This window comes from Meles meles, chromosome 7 (assembly GCF_922984935.1).
Source record: "Meles meles chromosome 7, mMelMel3.1 paternal haplotype, whole genome shotgun sequence".
NCBI lineage: Eukaryota > Metazoa > Chordata > Mammalia > Carnivora > Mustelidae > Meles > Meles meles.
In genome coordinates, this window is record NC_060072.1 from 90,584,557 (window position 1) to 90,604,023 (window position 19,467).

Genomic DNA, 19,467 nt, shown 5'->3' on the forward strand with positions numbered 1-19,467 from the left:
TTCCTCCTCCTCCTCCTCCACCCCCCCCTTCCTCCTCCGCCCGCCCGCGGGGCCCCCCTCGCCTTCCCGCCCGCCCCTATTGTTCCGCCCCCGGCCTCCCGCCCTTCCCCTTCCCGCCCGCTCCCCTTTTCCCCTCAGTCGCCTCGCGCCTGCAGGTAAGCTTCAAAATTCTCCCTCCGCCCCCAGCTATAGCTCTGTTTCCACTCTTGCCATCTTTCTCAGCGGGCTCCGGTTCTCGTCACGAACCCCGGCCTCGCGTAGTACCGCGTGAGCGCCTACCCCCTCACTCTGGCTGGCTGGCCATTCACGCGAGGCCCTGGCTCAGGCGCGGCCTAGTAGGCCTCGCGCAAGGCCTACCCCCCTCCCCCCGCCTTTTCCCGGTGGCGGCTGCGCAGGAGTCAAGGAGGGCGCGCGCGCGGTAGGGGGGGCGGCGGTGGATTTGTTGGTTGAAGGGGGTGGGGGGAGGCGATGGCCGGCTTGCTGGCCGGGCGGGTGAGCGAGGCTCCCCGCGGGGGTCAGGCGCTGGCGCAGCCACACGAGGAGGCGCTACTAGTCCGGCCCCTCCCCCTGGATCGCAGCGCCCCCCCCCGACCGAACCGTTTATTTTTTTTTTCCCTTCTCTCCTTTCTAGTGGAGGGATGGGGGGGGCATTTTTTAATTGGAAAATGCTTGGATGACCGAGGGGAGGGGGGCGGCGGAGTTAAAGGGTAAACGGGCTCCCAGTTACCGAGTTATTCAGGACGTTCTTTCGGGGTAACGAATTTTGAAATTACAAAATGCCTGCCGATATAGACCCAGGCCGAGCTATTTATAGGAGAAGGGGTAATGGACTGCAGGATTAACAGCTGGATTGCTGGGATTGGGTACACTTATATTGACCCAGTCAGGAGAAAATAACAGGGATTTCTTGGATGTTTGGAGTTAGACATGCAGCTTTGTGCCTTAATCACGAAATGGCCTTCTAAAAGATTTTCAGTGTTCTTGCCCTTTCTTAGATGCGTTATTGTGGTGTTTGTAAAGTGATTCCTGTTACATTTGAGTGGAGATAAGAAGCTAAACTGCCAGTATTGTACCATATCTCATTAAAAAGAAAAAGTCATTCTTAACAGACATAACTCTTGTCTCTCCTTTCCCACTCTGCCCCCTCCCCCCTAGCACTGTTGTTTTTCCGTGAGTGAAAAGTGTTGAATTCTGGGATTTTGCCAGCAGTTAATTCTATTTTGAAGATGGGGGAATGAGGTGCCTTGGGGATGCAAAGCCCATCTTTTAAATCATGCTCTGGAGGTAACCGTGGGGCAGCTTGCCATAAACAGAATGATCTGGCAGCAACTTAAAAACACTTTTAAATGTTTAGGGATGGGCTTTGTGTTAGAGCAAAGTTAAAACGGTGGCTGGTTTGTGAAGGAGGAAAACTAGCTGTAGGAGAGTTCATTGATGTTCAGTTTTGAAGGGATGGTTTCTAAAAATGTCACTGGAGAAATTTATCAACTTTGGAGAACCCTTTTAAAGCTAATGCTGTTAGGTTCTAAGGAGGTATGGTAGGAAAAGGTATATCCCAAACCAGATTCTTTCTGCATGCAATTTGTTACTTGAAAACTGAAATACTGGGAACATTGTTTCAGAGGATAGATGGGGAAAGAGCTTTCTTTGTAGAAAAGGTTCATTACTGCTGTTGCTCAAAACAACTGTCCAATAAATTTTTAGCAATACCAGTTTTATTTTCATTGTTTTCTTTGGAAGAAAATTTAAGATTTAATAGATTTGAATAGATGGAGTAGTAACAAAGGTTAATACACAGAAGCAGGGAAAATTTCAAATCTGAGTGGTTATCAAGTTGGGCTGGGAAAGGGGATAGAAGAAAGGACTCGGGCTGTACTTAATGTACTGAATGTTTTCCCAAAGGGAAATATGGAATCCCAGCCTTCAAAGAAGGCTTTCATAGATAATGCCCTTTTCAGTGAGATGGTTGATTTAAAGCTTATTAAATTATTTGGTGTCATCTGTCAAGATGTGAAATTTTAATGTGAGAAACAGCTCAATTTTTTAGCTAGAAATTACTGTGAGTAGGAAAACTTAGTATCTTTTCTAGCTTTTAACCTGAGCTCCTACCTAACAAAGAAGCAGGTCATCTGCCTCTCTGTAGTTGGTTAGTTTGAGGTTTGGCCTCATGATTTCCAGGTGTTTCTGTATCATGTCAAAGCTTATTCTGCTGAAGGACAAGTGCACGTTCAGCAGTTCCCTTACAACCATTGCCGATTGAAGGAATCCTCCTCATCCTGAGAGTCAGCAGAAACCCTGCCATTAAGGAGAGCAGACTGAAAAGTCTTCTCCTGTACTTTACAGAACCTGAGCTGTAAATGGTTGTCATTAGTGCAGTTGTGCTGGGTATACACACGCTTGCCAGCTGATAGGTTGTCATTTAAGGAGAAGAGTCCGGAAACATTGATAATGGTGAAAATGATTTTAGGAACTATTTCTCCAGTTGTTTTCCCTTTCTGATTTTGATCATGTTTGCATTTCAGTTTTTGGCTTTCACCCCCACCAGTGACCAAAGACTTGACCACTCAAAGTCCAGCTCCCCAGAACACTGCTCGACATGGACACCGGTGTGATTGAAGGTGGATTAAATGTCACTCTCACCATCCGGCTACTTATGCATGGAAAGGTATGCACCAGCTTGGGAAATTGGGTCATAGTAACTGCTCAGGGAGAGGCCAGGAAGAGAGGGCGTGCATCTTGGAGCTCATCAGATTAGCACTGTGGGGCATCTGGCGTTAGCACTCTTCTCTATCAGAGTAGATGAGAGTGTAGTGGGAAAATGGACAGACTTTAGTAGGAAGCTCCACTGAGCAGGAAAGGCTTAGCTAGAGGATGGAGCCAAAGACTGTCTCATATCTGGATAATAAGGTTTTGCCTGTAGAGGTTGCGATAGCTTGTAACAAGTAGATTTCCTTGGCCCAGAAAATTTTGGGAAATTTAAGGTGGGGGGTGGGAGGTGATGTATTTGGTACTTTAAAAACTAACATCTTAAGCACAATAGCATTTAATCATTCCTGCATCATTATTCCTTCAAAATTTTTGGATATCTCATTTATGTTTTGAGCAAAGAAAAGAAAAAGCTCACCCAGTCCCCTTTCCTATAAATCTTAGTTTTCCCATTGCTTCAGACAGTTAAAAATTCCTTTTCATAATAATGAACACTTGGAGTTTCCTCTTATTTGATGCTAGTTTTTTCCCTTGCAGGAAGTTGGCAGTATCATCGGAAAGGTAAGACAGTTTCACTTCAACTCTAATTACTGTTTAGTCAGTCTGGGTTGAAATAGCATTTGGAGCTCACTCTTGACTTTTCCTCTTACAGAAAGGAGAATCAGTTAAGAAGATGCGTGAGGAGGTAAGTTATGTGGGGGGAGTTTAGAGAGTGTTAAGTTCTAAAGGCAAAAATTTTCTTATTAATGAGAGATTGCAAGGGGAAAGGTCTCAAAAGGAAAATGTATTTTTCTGGTTTGGTTATTTGTAACGGCATATAGTATGCTGGGAAATGTAGTTCCTGTGTCTTAGTTCACTCAAGCATTAAGGTGGCTTCTGTAGTCTGAAGACAAACATGAGCAAGTGTTTGAAATAATGCTGAAATTGCCTTGTGTCAAAATAATGTAGGCAGCTTCTTGCTTATCTTATTGTGAGGGCGCTGTTCTATATATACTCAGATCTTTTTGTCTTATTTAACCTCTCGGCTTTGTTTTTTATCCAGAGTGGTGCACGTATCAACATCTCAGAAGGGAATTGTCCTGAGAGAATTATCACTTTGGCTGGACCCACTAACGCGATCTTCAAAGCCTTTGCTATGATCATTGACAAACTGGAAGAGGTGTGGTGTTCCCTCTCATTCTGCACTTAGTCTTTGTTTTATTTTACCTTCGGGTGTTTTGTGTGCTCGTGTGCATACCTACCCTCAGGAGGGGAGTGGCAGAGGGAGAGACAGAGAGACTCCTCAAGCCCACTCCTGCTGAATGCAGAGCCCAGACGCAGGGATCAATCCCAGGACCCTGAGATCATGACCTGAACCAAAATCAAGAATTGGCTGCTCAGCCAGTTGAGCCACTCAGGCACCCATCCCCACGTAGTCTTCCTTTTTTTTTTTTTTTTTTTTTTAAAGATTTTATTTATTTATTTGACAGAGATCATAAGTAGACAGGCAGGCAGAGAGAGAGAGGGAAGCAGGCTCCCCGCTGAGCAGAGAGCCCGATGCGGGACTCAATCCCAGGACCCCGAGATCATGACCTGAGCCGAAGGCAGCGGCTTAACCCACTGAGCCACCTAGGCGCCCTGTAGTCTTCCTTTTAAAGTGCTAGACAGCTTAGTGATTTTCTGAGAACTTTTAAATTCAAGGGAAAAATGGGTTATAAATATCTATGAGTCCTTCCCCCACTTCATTGTCCCCAAAATCTGGCCATTAAGTTATTTGAATCATTAAAACAAATTGCTTGACTATTAACAGGGACTCAGTATTTAAAAAAGTGAGAAACTAGCGTCTTTTACTTTCATTTTTTTGACTGACCGTTTTGAAGGTAGGACAGTACTGTATTACTCAACAGTACATTCCCTGATTTATAGTTGATTTTTTTTTTTTTTTTTTAATTTGTTTATTTGACAGACAGAGATCACAGATAGGCAGAGAGGCAGCCAGAGAGAGAGGAAGGGAAGCAGGCTCCCTGCTGAGCAGAGAGCCCGATGCGGGGCTCGATCCCAGGACCCTGGGACCACGACCTGAGCCGAAGGCAGAGGCCTTAACCCACCGAGCCAAATCTAAATGTGCTTTCTTTAGGTGCCTTGGTGAACACTACTGTATAGTATGAATAAATAGATATCTTTGAACCTTGGGTGTAGTATTTAAGAAAATAAGCCTGATAATGTTGTGTCAGACCTGTATTTGCCTCCTCCCCTTCTTCAGTAATGCTGCTAATGCTAATGCTGCACTTGACACCATAGACAAAGGAGAGCTGTTGGCTGCTGCTTAAGTTGGTGGTTGGATACTTAATGGTGCCTGAAATTTTATCATGGTCAAGATCAGAAATGCTATCTTTTGACCTGCAGGGCCCTGCCAATCCAGATCCTGAAGCTTAAAAAACATTCAGAAGATCTATTCATACTTTAACTTGCCCTTGACTTTAACGGCTTATGTTTAAGCATTTTCCAGGTCTAGCTATTACATAGAGATTAGGCTGAGAAGTGATGTTTACACCACTTAATCCTCAGGAGGCTGAATTTAACTAGGTTAAAACATGACTTTTCGGGTGTAGCATATTGTTATGGGAAAGATGATGGGCTTTGGAGCCAAATACAGTCATTTAATTTAAAAATCTACAGCTTTTTAGATGTGATTGAGTACTTGGCCTCAATTTCATTATCTGTGTAATGGTAATATTACCAAGAAATTAAAATAATGATACACAAAAATACACAACTTAATCTTCCCAGTTTTCTGATAGAGCAGAATTGGTTCTTTGAATATTAGATTGCATTGTTTCATCTTTCTCTTAATGTTTTACTTAATTTTGACTTTGATGATTGTTTTACTTTGCAGTCAGCTCTAATTTCCATAACTAATAATCACTTTTCTTCCTACCACACTCCATCCTACCCCCTCTGTGAAGGAAACTATATTTAGGGCTAATCCTAAAGAAGTTTGTAGGTGTTTTTATCTTTTCAGAAATAGTTGTTTTGGGAGGTGCGGAGGCAATATTTGAAGTTACGCTGATGGTAGATCATGACATATTTGCCTTATAAGGTTAAAACAGTTTGTTATAGCAATTACGGGTCCCAGGGATCTGCTGAAACTTATATTCTTTTGTTCTGATGAATTTCTTTTTGAAGGACATCAGCAGCTCTATGACCAATAGCACAGCTGCCAGTAGACCCCCAGTTACCCTGAGGCTGGTGGTCCCTGCTAGTCAGTGTGGCTCGCTCATTGGGAAAGGTGGTTGCAAGATCAAGGAAATACGAGAGGTTCGTAACTTTCATTGTTTTCGAAATGTTTATTATAAACACGGCTTTCTCTGTTAATAGGTCTTAGTATGGCTAGAAAAGTTTGCATTTGAGATGAGTATTTTTAAAGTAACACTTCTGGATGGATTGGGAAGACAAGGATTGTACCATTGATACATACATAAAATGTAGGGTTTTTTGTTTGTTTTTTGACAATTCATATGTCCTAACAAGTCAGAAGGTTAATCAGAATTTCTAACTATTGAACATGACCTGGTTTTTTTTGTTTTTGTTCTTGTTTGTTTTTTGTTTGTTTAGAATACTGTGCTGGGGGGTGGGGGGACAGAGGGGGAGAGAGAATCCCAGGCAGGCTGCATGTCCACGGAACCCAGTATGGGGCTTGATCCCACTACCCTGTAAGATCATGACCTGAACTGGAATCAAGAGTCGGACGCCTGACTGAGCCACCCAGGCGCAGTGTTTCCATTTTTTAATTTGGCAACTTTTCCATGAGACTACGTAATTTTTTTCATGTCTAAGAAGATTAAAGTTTGATATATAATACCTTCTTGGCCTTGGCCAAACTCCTGCTGAACAGCGAGGGGGGAATAGGGAGATATATTGCGATGCAGTTGTGATTGTGTTCCCTTTTAAATTGTGGCACTTACACTGAATTATGGAAGCTCTTAATAGTGTCTGGGAGTTACTGAATTGGATGTTGGAATGATATTTGAGTGGCTTCTAAAGGAGTTTTCAGGAGCTGAACCGTACATGCCATGAGAGCAGGGATTTTGGTTTTATGTATTCCAAGCAACCTTGAATGTTTCCTGACACATAGAATGGGCTTAATATAAATATTTATTTAATAAGAGAATGAAAAGTTGTTGATACTTGTGGAGGTTTTGTTTGATGGCCCACGAAGCTATCATTAGCTGAAAGGAAACTGTCTAGAAGGGCCTTTTTCTTGAGAGCAGCTTAAATTTAGTCTGTTGCTCAGGTTTATTCTTGACTTTCAGAGGCTAATTTATTTATAACTGTGATTAAATAGTCCTATCTGGAATAAGGGAAGAGTGGGAAGGGAGAATAAAAAGGATAAAATAGGAGATGGGATAAGTATCTCTACCAAGTGTTCAACACTAAAATTGCTGCTTAGGAATTGGAAGAATATGAGCTGTTTTTATCTGATTTTTAAAATTTTCTTTTTACCCCAAAGAGTACAGGAGCTCAGGTCCAGGTGGCAGGGGATATGCTCCCCAACTCAACTGAGCGGGCCATCACTATTGCTGGCATTCCGCAATCCATCATTGAGTGTGTGAAACAGATCTGCGTGGTCATGTTGGAGGTAAGCCCTCAGGCTCATGCTGAGAATGGGGGGAGGGTTATTCTAGGGAGACAGACTGTTCTATATTTAGTAAGACCAGAATTAGGTGAAGCTGTTAGAAGCTTCCAGTGGGGGTGGGGAAGAGGTTCCCTGAGTTCATATTTTCCTTATCCCAGCTTTGACTTTTCTTATAGTCTGAGCAAAAATAGAAACTATTAAGCAGTAGTGAACTTTTGGTTTACAGCAATTCTAGTAGGGTTGGTAGAGGAAGATTGACTACTCGGACTGAGTGAGCAAAAGATGTAACTAGATTTCTGAAGAACTGAGTTAAGTTGCCTTTGGATTACAGTATTTTGGCTGTGAACAATTTTGACGCATTCTTCAAATTTTTGTGTTCTAAGGCAGGATTATATTCAAGATACTTATTTATATAGGAAAAAATTGACCCATAGTGGTGGTTTTGAATGATTTATGAGGTCCTGGTAGCATATGTTAAAATAAGAATAGCAGAATTAAGGGAAAATCTTTTTAAATTGTTATGGAATTCATCCCGTGTTGCATGAAAAAGGAAAGTAAAATTTTCAGAATGTTGACTAAACCTTTGAACTATTTCTTGACAGTGTCTATATTATCCTAGGGATAATACTGGGGTGTTTCATTTCCTATTTTGGCTTAATTTCTTATGTAGGCCAAAATGTAAGATCCTTAATTACCAATTACATATGTACACATAGAGGTTTGTCATGTTCATTAGGTTTACTTGAAAACGTGGAAATAATGCACAGATTATTACAGGGGAATCTGCCTTGATGAGAATTAGTGTGAGCTGTATAGTCCACGGACCCATCTTACTGCTTTAAAGGCAAATAACTACAGATGATTTGAGATTAGATCTAGCCAGAGACAACGTTGGTAGGTGAAGGGATGGAAATTAATACAGTTTTTAATTTAACTGATCTGTGTGAGCTTAAGCCACACAGCTGAAGCAGCTTTGAAACCTTATCTCTTTTTGTTTTTTTCCCCTCTGACTCTCTCCCAGTCCCCTCCGAAGGGCGTGACCATCCCGTACCGGCCCAAGCCGTCCAGTTCTCCAGTCATCTTTGCAGGTGGTCAGGTAAGAAAGTTCTTATTGGTGGGCTAGAATGAATGAGGATTATATTTGAAATGTCAACTTTGCCAGCAGCACACCAGGCCACTCTGCATGCTTGCTGAAACCTGTATTCTGGCCATAGTTTGACGTGCTTTTGGTTTTATTTTTTTTGTACTGGAGAAAGCTATGAATGCCAAGCCCTTACTTAATTTTTAGCAGACAATGGGAGTTTTGTAGGCACTCGAAAGGGGGAATTTACTTGGTGATTTAAGGTGGGTTGGGTTAGAAGAAAGGGTTAAATAAATTACCTTGGTGTCACCACTACTCTCCCTGCCCCCCCCACCCCATCCATGCTTTTTTATGTGTGGGGTGTTCTTTAGAGGTCTGAATAAAAGTAGCACAGAACTGGACCTCTGAAGGAGATTCTGGATGGTGGTCTCAAAATTGGGGGGTCCTAAACTTGAGTGTCCTACAAACTTCCCCTTCCCCCCCACCTCACCTCCCCTACTCCTACCCCTTCACTCCCAAACTCCAGTGAATTGTTTCCCCAGGCTCTTAACCTTATAAACGCTGGTTTGAATCCACATGGCATAACTGAAACCAGCCGGGGTGAGGGTTCAGTGTGTGAGAATAGAAGGGGGAGAGCATGTTGGGCTGTGGTGCTATGACCTTTGGTGTTAGAGTAAGAACACCAAAGCACCCCCTTGGCCTCTTTCTACTTTACCCACCTAAACTCTTGATCCTTGGCATATGGTTTATTCTGAAGTTAGATTTTTATGACAGGAGCATGGATCAGAACCATGGTAGTTTAATGCGTTGCTGGTTAGCATTTAAGGAGTAGGTAGGTCAGTTTTGTAAATGTTGGGGTTCAGGATGGAATAGTGACCTTCATTTTGGTGGCTGCCTAAGCAGGTGCATTGCTCAAAATGCCTTTTCCCAATGAGGAGCTGGCCTGTTACAAGCACACTCAGTTCAGTTAGTTCCATCTTTTGTTTGAATTGGGGGAAGCATAAACTTGAAGTCCATCTCATTCACATTCTATTTTCAGTTGGCATAAAACAACAAGATTTTGCGGACTTAGTTTGTCATGTGCTTCTGGGAGCTTTCACAAGAAATCATGTTGCAGTGTTAGCCTTGAGATAGTTTAGTACCTTGTTTTGTACAAACTGGATTGGTTAAAGGGTTCTGTTAGTCTGGATAGTCAAGCAGGATAAACAAAGGCCCAGAGTCAGTATAGCAAGGATGCTTAGCCTTAGGAGTTTTCCCTTCTCCCCAGGAACTCTAGGTTCCTGCTCTTCTGGATTCTTCACTCCCATTTGGGATTATAAAGAGTCCCGTGCTGTGTAGCAGCAGTCCTCTCTATAATTCTTCATTTCCCTTTCCTTTCCTCTCCTCCTTTTTCCACTTCCCACTTCTTACCTCTTTGCTTCCCCATCTCCCTCCCTCCCTCCCCCCTTTATTCAGTTGACCACCCTCTAAAGGCTTAAAGCTTCTTTCATGAGTGGCCCTGATTATTCCCATGGGCCTTTTTAAATGGACTGGTTCATGCAACGTCCACAGATGGACCTGTATCTTTTGTTCCTTTGTGACAAAAGTGGGCTCTGTAGGGGTTCAACTTAATCCCACACTGACCAGTAGCTGGCATCAGCTCTGTTGCCCCATCCCTCCATTCTTACTGAAAATAGTCCAATTGTGCAGTGTGATACCTGCCACAAGGTAACTTTTTTTTTTTTTTAAATTCACTGATTGCAGCTCGTTTCAAATTGTGTCGTGAGCTCCTTTTTAAAGGAAAAGAGAAAATTAAACAACTTTTTTTGTGTGAATTTCATGCTGGTGACAAGGTGCCGGATTGACAGCCCTGGAGACTGAAATCCTCTATTTATCCACAGGACAGGTACAGCACAGGCAGCGACAGTGCGAGCTTTCCCCACACCACCCCGTCCATGTGCCTCAACCCTGACCTGGAGGGACCACCTCTAGAGGTGAGAGGGGATGTTCAGTCTCCAAGGCTCACTCAATCCTTCCGCCTCAGCCGAGACTGCCAACACGCGGGGGGCCAGTGGCGCTGGTGATTTTTGTGCTGTGGACACCACCTGTCCACGGGGACCTGGACTGACCCCCCCCACCTCATTTCACACAGGCTGCGTAGCCCACCAGATGGTAACACCAACTCTCCTTTTTTTTTTTCCCTTTTTTTCCTTTTTTTTTCTTTTTTCTTTTTTCTTTTTTCTTTTTTTTTTTTTTTTTTTTTGTTGTTGTTGTTGTTCAACCCCTCTTCCCCATCTCCCACTCTTCCTATCCCATTTTCACCTTCCTACCCCCCACCTGGGTGCACTTTTGGGGGTACTGGCCACTGTGATGTGAAAAGCTTCACATCCTGTTAACCAGCCACTCCTTCCCCTCCCTTCCTGTTCCTCTTCCTTGTCCCCCACCCCGTTGCCCTGAAGACCCAGCTCCCTTTTTGGAGGTTATGGTGTGGGGGGAGGAGGGTGTAGTGGGAGCTGCAAGTGCCTTTTATGGAGGGGGAGGTGGGAGAAGGTGCAGGGTTTAGCACACAGTAATTTGTTTTTACTTATTTATTTATTTATTTATATTGCATTCTTGTGGTCAGCTCCCTAGTGTTAGGTACTCAGCTAGCTTCCAGTGCATTTAAGGTCTTTAGGCAGATGTAGAGAAAAATAAGATAGGGAAAGGGAAGTGTTTCAAAACATGCCACGCAGGTTTGTGCAAAACAAATCATTCATGTCACCATGACTGGTATATAATAAGGGTTGGGGTGGTTGAGGGAAGAGACCATTTTCCTCCCAGGCTGTCTTGAATATAGGGAAAAGAAGGGAGTTTGGTCAATCGAGGCATTGCTTAATCCCACTTTCCACCTTTCTGTTAAGAAACAAACGTGTATTTTGCCTTTGATTGCAGGGAACATGTCTCCCTTCATAGGTTTCCTGGAATAAGGCATCATATTTAGGTTTCAAAGGTGGCCAACTTAGGCCTGACTGTGATTGTGAGATATCACCTACTGCCTCAGTCTCTGACCTCCCCCATCTCTAGTTCAGCTCTGGCTTCCTGGCTAGTTGAAATCTGTCTCCCCTTCTCCCACTGGGTGGCTGTCCGTGATTGGTTTTTTAATAGGAACTGTTTTCCTCCTTTTGTAGGCCTATACCATTCAAGGACAGTATGCCATTCCACAGCCAGATGTAAGTTTTGTTTTCACTTCTTGTTTTGAAAAGCTCCCTCTCCCATCCAAAATTGTTTTCACTCTTCTATATAGGCAGAAGTGAGTTGGGTCTTAAACAGTATTGTTTTCCTCACAAGATGAAATGAACCCCATATTTTGGCCCTTAAATAATCTTTAATCAGGGCCACAGTAGCACCTTGTTTGCCTTTTGACATACTCCCTGGAAATTGGAATTCAGCAGATTATTAGATTCTGCTTTACCTCATGTTCCGCATTATTCTATCTGAAAGAGAAGTGTTCCATGCTATATTGTCATTTGTTGTTCCAGGGCACAGTTTAAATTGACAATGGACTGACTGTGCATCTCTTCAGAGAGTTCTTTCCATGAGTGGGAGGAGTGGGAGGTTGGGTTTGTCTTTTGGGTACTTCTCAATTTGAGGTGACAATTTAAAAAGCATCTGGATGGGTGGAAAGGGGCTTATTTTGCACAGGGAAGGATAAGAAGCTGAATATTTGGGGATTCAACTCAGTAAAACCTTTCTTGCCACTAAAATCCCTTTTTAAATGCGCTAATATTCAGACTTTGTCTTTGCACTTTCTCTGTCATTACTAACCCTTTCAGGTGCTGAGCGTTAGACTTGGGAAGTTGGGTTTGGTTCTTGGTCAGTGCTTGGCGGGAGGGAAAGTAGCCTTGAGGAGGGATTGTCTTACAACAGCCAGGATAGTTTGTATAGGTGAAGAAAATTAGCTGTAGAAATCCACTGGGGGCGGGGGGGGTGCTGAGCCCAGTTTGGTTTCATCTTTATCTCTCTCCTCCTTGCAGTTTCCCTGCCCCCTCATCTCCTTCCCTTGTCCCAGTACTGACAACCCTGCATGGTGTGTTTTCCCTAGCACCACTGCACAGTTTGTTTACATAGCCTGTCTGTGCTTGTCCCTGGGGCAACTGTTGCAATGGCTGCAAACACCTTCATTATTAGCCCACAAGGGATGGTTGTCGGGCAGGTGCTGCTGCTTTTCTTTTCACACACCCAAAATGCATTCATTCTCTTGTATTGATGCCCTTTCTACTTCTCACCCTTACGTGCATATTTTGCCCATCTCCAGGATTGTGGTATAAGCCCCATCTTTACTCTGTTTTGTAGTTTGAGTAGTAGAGTCAACTTTGGGGATCAGGAGCTCTGCATTTTCAAGTCTGAATGTGCTTGAGCCCTGGCTCTGTTACTCTTCTAATGCCAGCCTCTCCTGTTTCCTCCCTGCAGTTGACCAAGCTGCACCAGTTGGCAATGCAACAGTCTCATTTTCCCATGACGCATGGCAACACCGGATTCAGTGGTATGGATACCTCAGTGTTTATTTCTGTAAGGTGTAGTGCAAGACAGAGGCCAGCCCCAAGGTCTCAGTTTGGCATCTGTTTAAAACATACTTCATTACCCAGCATCCTGCTGGTTTAAACTTGCCTGTCTTCTATCGCTAAACCGAAGGAGGTAATGTGTTTGTTAACTTGGTTTTCATTTGGGATGAGTTATTCTTTAAAAAAAAAAAAAGGGCCCTGGAAGGTTTGGGGTGAGGTTTGGGGATGCTTGTCAGGCAAAGGGTAGGCTGATATTTCTTCCCATCCTCACTGCTGCCCCTTTGATCTGATTGGCACCCCCTTTCTCTCCGCCAGCTATTCAGAGATCTGGGTAGAAAATCCATTTGTGCCAAATTGTGTAGTGGTTTTTGGTTTGGTTTTGTTTTGTTTTTGGGGCTTTTTTTTCTGTATAAGGAATAACTTGTCCGATAGGGTTAGGATGAGACCACCAAACTCATTTTCACTTGTATCTTAACAGGCATTGAATCCAGCTCTCCAGAGGTGAAAGGCTATTGGGGTAATGATTAAAAAAAAAAATCTGTAGTATTCTACTGTTATATTAATAAACTGGTGGGAGTCTTGTTTCACTGCCCATGACATACCAGCAAGATGCACATGGCAGAAAGGAGCTGAGAGAGCAAAGGGGTGGGCCTGGTGCCCCTGAGGGTCCCTTGATGGATCTGGCCAACCCCCTTCTAAAAATGTTGAGTTTAGCAGCCACAGCTGAGAGTAGGACTAGCTTTGAGAATTAGCCAGCCAGCCTGGTTCTGTCCAGGTGTTAGTATTATTGATGGGTATGGGTGTTTGCTGATGGGATTTTTTTTCTTTTTCTTTGGAAAACAAAATAAAAACCAGAACAAATTACTGAGCGATTGAGGAAAAGACAGGGAATAAATCTGGAGAAATGAACTTCCCTCACCTGGCTGCCATTTCATTCTCTTTGACCTTCAAGTGTAGGTTAGGATTGGGGGAGGTGTTAATCTGATACAGGTATATTTAAAGCAACTCTGCATGTCTGCCAAAAGTCCATGGTACCCAGTAACAGGCATGATATTGGCACTGGTGCTAGTGAGCATCAGGTGAGATAAAATTGGAACACAACAGCAGCAGGAAATCTTAAGCAGAAAAGGGGAGCAGTGCAGAAGGATTTGGTTAGATTTTGGTCCTCCCACATTCCCTTGCCCCTTGCTTCCATCCCCTTAACACCCTAATAGGCTGGGCTTTGCAGGAAATGGCATGAAATCAGCTCTTCTGAGTTTACAGAGGAACCTTTCCAGCATTATTTCTGTACCCCTTTCCCCCTCTTTCCTCCTTGGAGGCTTCCAAGTTAGTGATGAATCCCAACAGCCAATGCTGGGTTTCCAGTTTGTTTCCTTCTGTTAGGTTAATGTGCAAATCAGTGGGGGTTTGTTTGCCATGCATTGAACTTCCTTGCTCTCTTCTGTCTTTTAGCAGGTTTGGATGCATCTGCTCAGACTACTTCTCATGAACTCACCATTCCAAATGATGTGAGTATAATTAATAGGGTTGCATGGGATAAAAAGAGAATCGATATAGTGTCATGCCATTCTTGAGGCCTAGCGGGGAAGGACATGGGCTTTTTTTTTTTTTTTTTTCCAGATCCCGAATTAAAAATTTTAAAAGTATGTAGAATCATAAATAAAAACTGATGGAGGAAATGGGTAAAACTGTTGTGTTGAGGTATCATGAGATAGAAAGAACCATTTTTGTCTCAGATACAAATTCCTAATTGGCTGTAGTTTCTTGGATGATCTGAGGCCTTATCCTTAAAGCAGTGGCCATTGAGTGTTCTATCCAACATGATAGTCCCTAACTACATGTGATTGTTTGAATTGTGAGAATAATAAAATAATCTCAATTTCTCAATCTCACTAGCCACACTAAACATTTTCAATAATTACGTGTTATTGGTGTCTACAGTACTAGACAGTATGAATGTAGACCCTTTTTTTTTTTTTTTTTTTAAATATTTTATTTATTTATTTGACAGAGAGATCACAAGTAGATAGGCAGGCAGAGAGAGAGAGAGGGAAGCAGGCCCCCTGCCGAGCAGAGAGCCCGATGCGGGACTCGATCCCAGGACCCTGAGATCATGACCTGAGCCGAAGGCAGCGGCTTAACCCACTGAGCCACCCAGGCGCCCTTTTTTTTTCTTTCTAAAGGCAAAAACTATAAATTAGGCAGAATTCTTAGCAGTATGTGAAAGTGGTAATCATAGCACGGTAAGTTTAGACCTTTGTTATCCCTAGCCATGAGAAACTGATTTGTTAGCATATTGGCTCTGCTTTGTCTTTGGAATGGTACTCTAGGAAATGAGCTAATGCTCCTACCTGTGGTAGTCAGGCAGAATAGGGCAAGCCTGGAGATGCAGTCTAGAATCAAAGTTATTTAATCAGGAGTATGTAAATAGGGTATGTAGGATGCAGATAGTAGTTTCCATTATCATTACTGTGGATTCAAGCTGTAGAAGACTGGAGGGGTGGGATGGACTTCTTGGACCTAGCCATGGAACTCCTAATTTTGGTATGCCTTGTTTCTTTTCTTAAGTTGATTGGCTGCATAATTGGGCGTCAGGGCGCCAAAATCAATGAGATCCGTCAGATGTCTGGGGCGCAGATCAAAATTGCGAACCCAGTGGAAGGATCTACTGATAGGCAGGTTACCATCACTGGATCTGCTGCCAGCATTAGCCTGGCTCAATACCTAATCAATGTCAGGTAAGTGTTCCCTCCCTACCTTTTGTCTTACTGTTGGTAACACATTAATGTGTGTGTTGGGGAAAACTACAGTGTATTATTAAATATGGGAGTATTTGGGGGATGGGAATGGGAATGGGTGGAGACAGCAATAAAGTCTTGCACTACTTTGATCCATTCTTAGTGTAGCAAGCAGAAAAAGTAACAAGATTGGAATAAATTTGTACAGGGGAGGGGAATAGAATGCTTGCATTTGACTTGATGGTTTTAGGCACAGAAACAGTGGAGCACATTTTCACTAGTAGGGTAGTGCTCTGGCTGGAGCATCCATACTAAGAAGCAGATGTGGGTCTCTTGCCGTACATATCCTAGACCAATATTTTACAGATGTAGTTTAGTCTCCAAAGTGCCCTAATTGGAAGGATAATGAAGTAGTAATGTGACGGCAAGGCAGTTTCTTGGAAGCAGCGATTACCATTTATTCTGAAAATAGCCATTTTTCTAAAATTGCAAATGTGTTCCATTGTTCAGAGCTTGTGGGAAAGGGGAGGCACAGGTTTTGGACTATTTCAGAAATGCCTAGCCTGTTTTTTGTTTGTTTGTTTGTTTTTGCCACCATCTCATACCATAATGGCTTCCTGAAGTTTTATTCTCCTCACCCAAACCTAGCTGATGTTACTGCACAGGACAGCCACAGTGGGGCTGTTTGGTGTCGGGGGGGGGGGGGGGGGGGCGCGCATCTTACAAGGCATTTATATTTCTTGCTATCTCGGCACATTTGCTTCAGTCACGATCTTAATTGCTTACTAACATGCTAAGCCAGGGTTAGCAGTCCATTTCCTCAGGGGCTTAGCCATCCTTCTCTTGTAGATGTTTGTCTAGTTCTCACTTAATCTCTGTCACAACTGTTTAGTTTCTGTTGTGCATAAAAGGTGTTTTGAGTTCCTGAATCTAGGACAAGGGAAAGGAATTCATAAGTGTGAAGTCTGTTTTGTTATTCTGCTTACACTGACTTTGTAATTATTCCATTGTCTTTAATCTCCTTGTTAAGAATTTATCAGTTTCCCCATGGTTTTGACTTTTGCCCTAAGCCTTTTATAATGCCTTGAGGTATTGATTAGTATTTATGTAGAAAATATTTCTTGTGTCTGGATCTTCTTCAGCTACCAAGCACATCAGATTGTTCACGTTCAGTAGGAAATGGTAGTAAGCTTTGTGCAGAGGCTGTTCACAAAGGTTTTTCTTGTTTCTAATTGGGATATGGTGAGGGCAGGTCTTAGTTGGTGAGATTCATATTGTTGGAAGGTTGGGATTATTGTCTTCTGCTTGAGTAGGCTTACATGGAAGCAGCCTGTTTGACCCTAGGTCAGGGTCAGCGTTCTGAGGAAGCAGAACATCTCCACCTGAGTTTCCTGATTCAATTGCTCTTTTCAGGATCCTCCTTGTAGGATGGCTGGCCATTTAGGGTTGTCCAGTTTCATGAAACTGTCCAAACTATGAGTTTGGATTACAACTTTGTGAGGCTTCATTTAACACCGAAGCAGAGATTGTACATGCACAAAACTTACTCTTCACTCTCCATCTTGGCCAAGTTTGAATTCAGAAGCGAGCTGGTTTTATTACTACCAGGCAAGAAAGATTTCTCTGCTTTCAGGAATGGATTTTGAGCATTTCTGCTCTTACTCTGTCAGTGTGGGTCCTTTCTTTATCCCTGCTTTATGGATTGTAACATCTCTGGACTTCAGTAAACAAAATGAAATCTTAAGAGGAGGGACCCTGCTCTTGAAGAGTTAATCTTGTGGGGTAGGTTGTCCATACAGTCTTTGACAAGTACTGTGGCTCTGGCTTAGATGGGTGGGCATTCGGAAGGTGCTGGTCATTAGGCTATTTGGACTTCACTTCAGGAGTCTGAGGCATATTTTTAATTTTTAAATGAGTTTTCCGGGAGTGCTTGAGTATCTTTCAGTTCTGTGAGGTCTATATTAGAAGTATATTTAGTGAAAAACAAAGGGCTTTTTTTCTCACCCCCACCTCTTACCAGAAATGAAGCTTTCCTAGTTATTACCTACACTTTTGTTCTCAGCATTTTTCTTTAAAAATGCTACATTCTTTCAAGTTTTGAAATTAGTGACCTACTTCGGTTTCTTGTCCTTTCCCATCCTGATACATTGGTTCGTTTGTTGTAGAAGATGGAAGCACACTTCAACATTAGGGGGGAAAGTTTCTAATTCTGTAGAATAATATTTTACACCTTCTCAAGGGATTGGTGAGTGTAACACTTTTGTTCCTTGTTTGGAGATTGCTGTGAATATTCTTTCATTTTCTACTTTAAAATCATTTCTTTCTGACTTCTGGGTTGGATCCACATGTCAGATACATGGAAGTGTGTTTTGTGTGATTTCTTTTCTCAGTCTATCCGCTTTTTCTTCACCATAGCAGTTTTATATAGCCTTGTGGAATGGGATTGGGTAAAGTGTACATTTTTTTAGAGGGTGGGACACAGACTGAAAGAGGGGCATTTTATCACAAGTTGGTAGTAGGTCTTCCTAATTTGCAGCCAGAGGCACTTAACTGATAACAAGCGGTTTTTGTCCTGTACTTTTTCCCTTTTGTGGTCTTCCCTTCCACCCACCCTTTTTTTTTTGTTCCTTTTTTCCTCTGTTACAGTTTAGAAAACGCTAAACCCTCCTCCCAGGCAGCCTCCGTCACGATCCCTGATCACCTCAGCATCAACCTCTCTCAACCCTCCACCCCTTCTTCTTCTTCTTCCTCCTCCACCACCACCCCCTCGCTCGCCACAGCGGGGACCTCCGACGCACCCTCCAGCCTCCCCAACCCTCTTCCGACCGCCCCTTGTGTCTCCAGTCTGCTTGGCATGAAACCCATCCCTCTCCTGGCTCTAAATGTTGTGTCTGCTGCTAAGGGGACCGGGGCTTCTGCTACCACCACCACCACCTCTGCCGTGCCATGTGTAACTAACAAACTGAAAGGCGAGAAACAGAGATTCTCCCCCTACTGATTGAGTATCTTGAGGTACCTCCTCAAGTACTTCTTGGTTCATTTTGTTTTTCTTTGTTAACATTGGTGAGAACCAAACAATTGTGAGCTTGTGACCGTTTCCTTTTTACTATTTGGGGCATAACAGGGTGGGGGTGGGGGTAATGGTAACCTGGGGTTAGGGTTAGGCTATTTCATCTGAGTGCCTGTTTCAGAGTCTGACTTGTTGAATTCTTTATCTAGAGCCACAGTTCTTGCTCTTCTTTTTCATTCTGTTACTTTTTTGTAGCTTTATTCTGCATTGCAATATAACAATGTGTTAGGCTCTGTGTTAATGAATAAAAGCTTCTCCGTTAACACCCCCCCTTTTTTTTAAAATTATTTAATGGTTAAGTTATCAGCAGGCCATCGTGGCCAGATTTGTGTTTCTAGCTATAATAAAGTTGCCACAGTAAGAACTTTAGTTGACTGTGTGCTGTGAAGGGTAACGGGGTGGGCACTTGTGACCTGTGGCTACTCAACTAGGGAGTCTGGAACGTGGACTTGGGCCTGTTTGTGTCCCTGGTTGACTCAGTAGCAGTCCTTTGTCATTCCCCACAAAAGGAGATGGGCCTATAGCAGGTCACAGCCTGAGGGTCTCCCTTAATTGGCATTAAGATGCTTTAGTGAAAGACCAGTTTCTCTGACTTCTCCGATCCCTACCTTGCCAACAGCAGCAGGTAACAAGGGTGTCCATCCCAGGATTGTTGCCTCTGGTGAGTGCTTACTGTGAGAATCTTTTATAGAGCATACATATAAAGAAGTTACTACTTGACCTAGAATGGGGAGGCA

General features: G+C 43.1%; 1 protein-coding gene across 12 annotated transcripts in view; it reads left to right on the forward strand.

The window, feature by feature from the left end:
• The window catches only part of PCBP2 (poly(rC) binding protein 2), a 22,744-nt gene continuing 3,277 nt past the window's right edge, over positions 1-19,467 (forward strand). Inside the window, exons 1-14 of one of the 12 annotated variants that reach the window (XM_046012433.1) lie at positions 1-155; positions 2,523-2,665; positions 3,244-3,267; positions 3,359-3,391; positions 3,749-3,865; positions 5,872-6,003; positions 7,196-7,324; positions 8,331-8,417; positions 10,283-10,375; positions 11,549-11,590; positions 12,831-12,903; positions 13,401-13,439; positions 14,375-14,430; positions 15,491-15,660. In XM_046012433.1, the coding sequence (XP_045868389.1) occupies positions 2,597-2,665; positions 3,244-3,267; positions 3,359-3,391; positions 3,749-3,865; positions 5,872-6,003; positions 7,196-7,324; positions 8,331-8,417; positions 10,283-10,375; positions 11,549-11,590; positions 12,831-12,903; positions 13,401-13,439; positions 14,375-14,430; positions 15,491-15,660 (1,064 nt within the window). In that variant the 5' untranslated portion in view covers positions 1-155; positions 2,523-2,596. The remainder of the gene's footprint in view (positions 156-2,522; positions 2,666-3,243; positions 3,268-3,358; positions 3,392-3,748; positions 3,866-5,871; positions 6,004-7,195; positions 7,325-8,330; positions 8,418-10,282; positions 10,376-11,548; positions 11,591-12,830; positions 12,904-13,400; positions 13,440-14,374; positions 14,431-15,490; positions 15,661-19,467) is intronic. The other 11 variants (XM_046012434.1, XM_046012435.1, XM_046012436.1 and 8 more) reach the window with 11 other exon arrangements.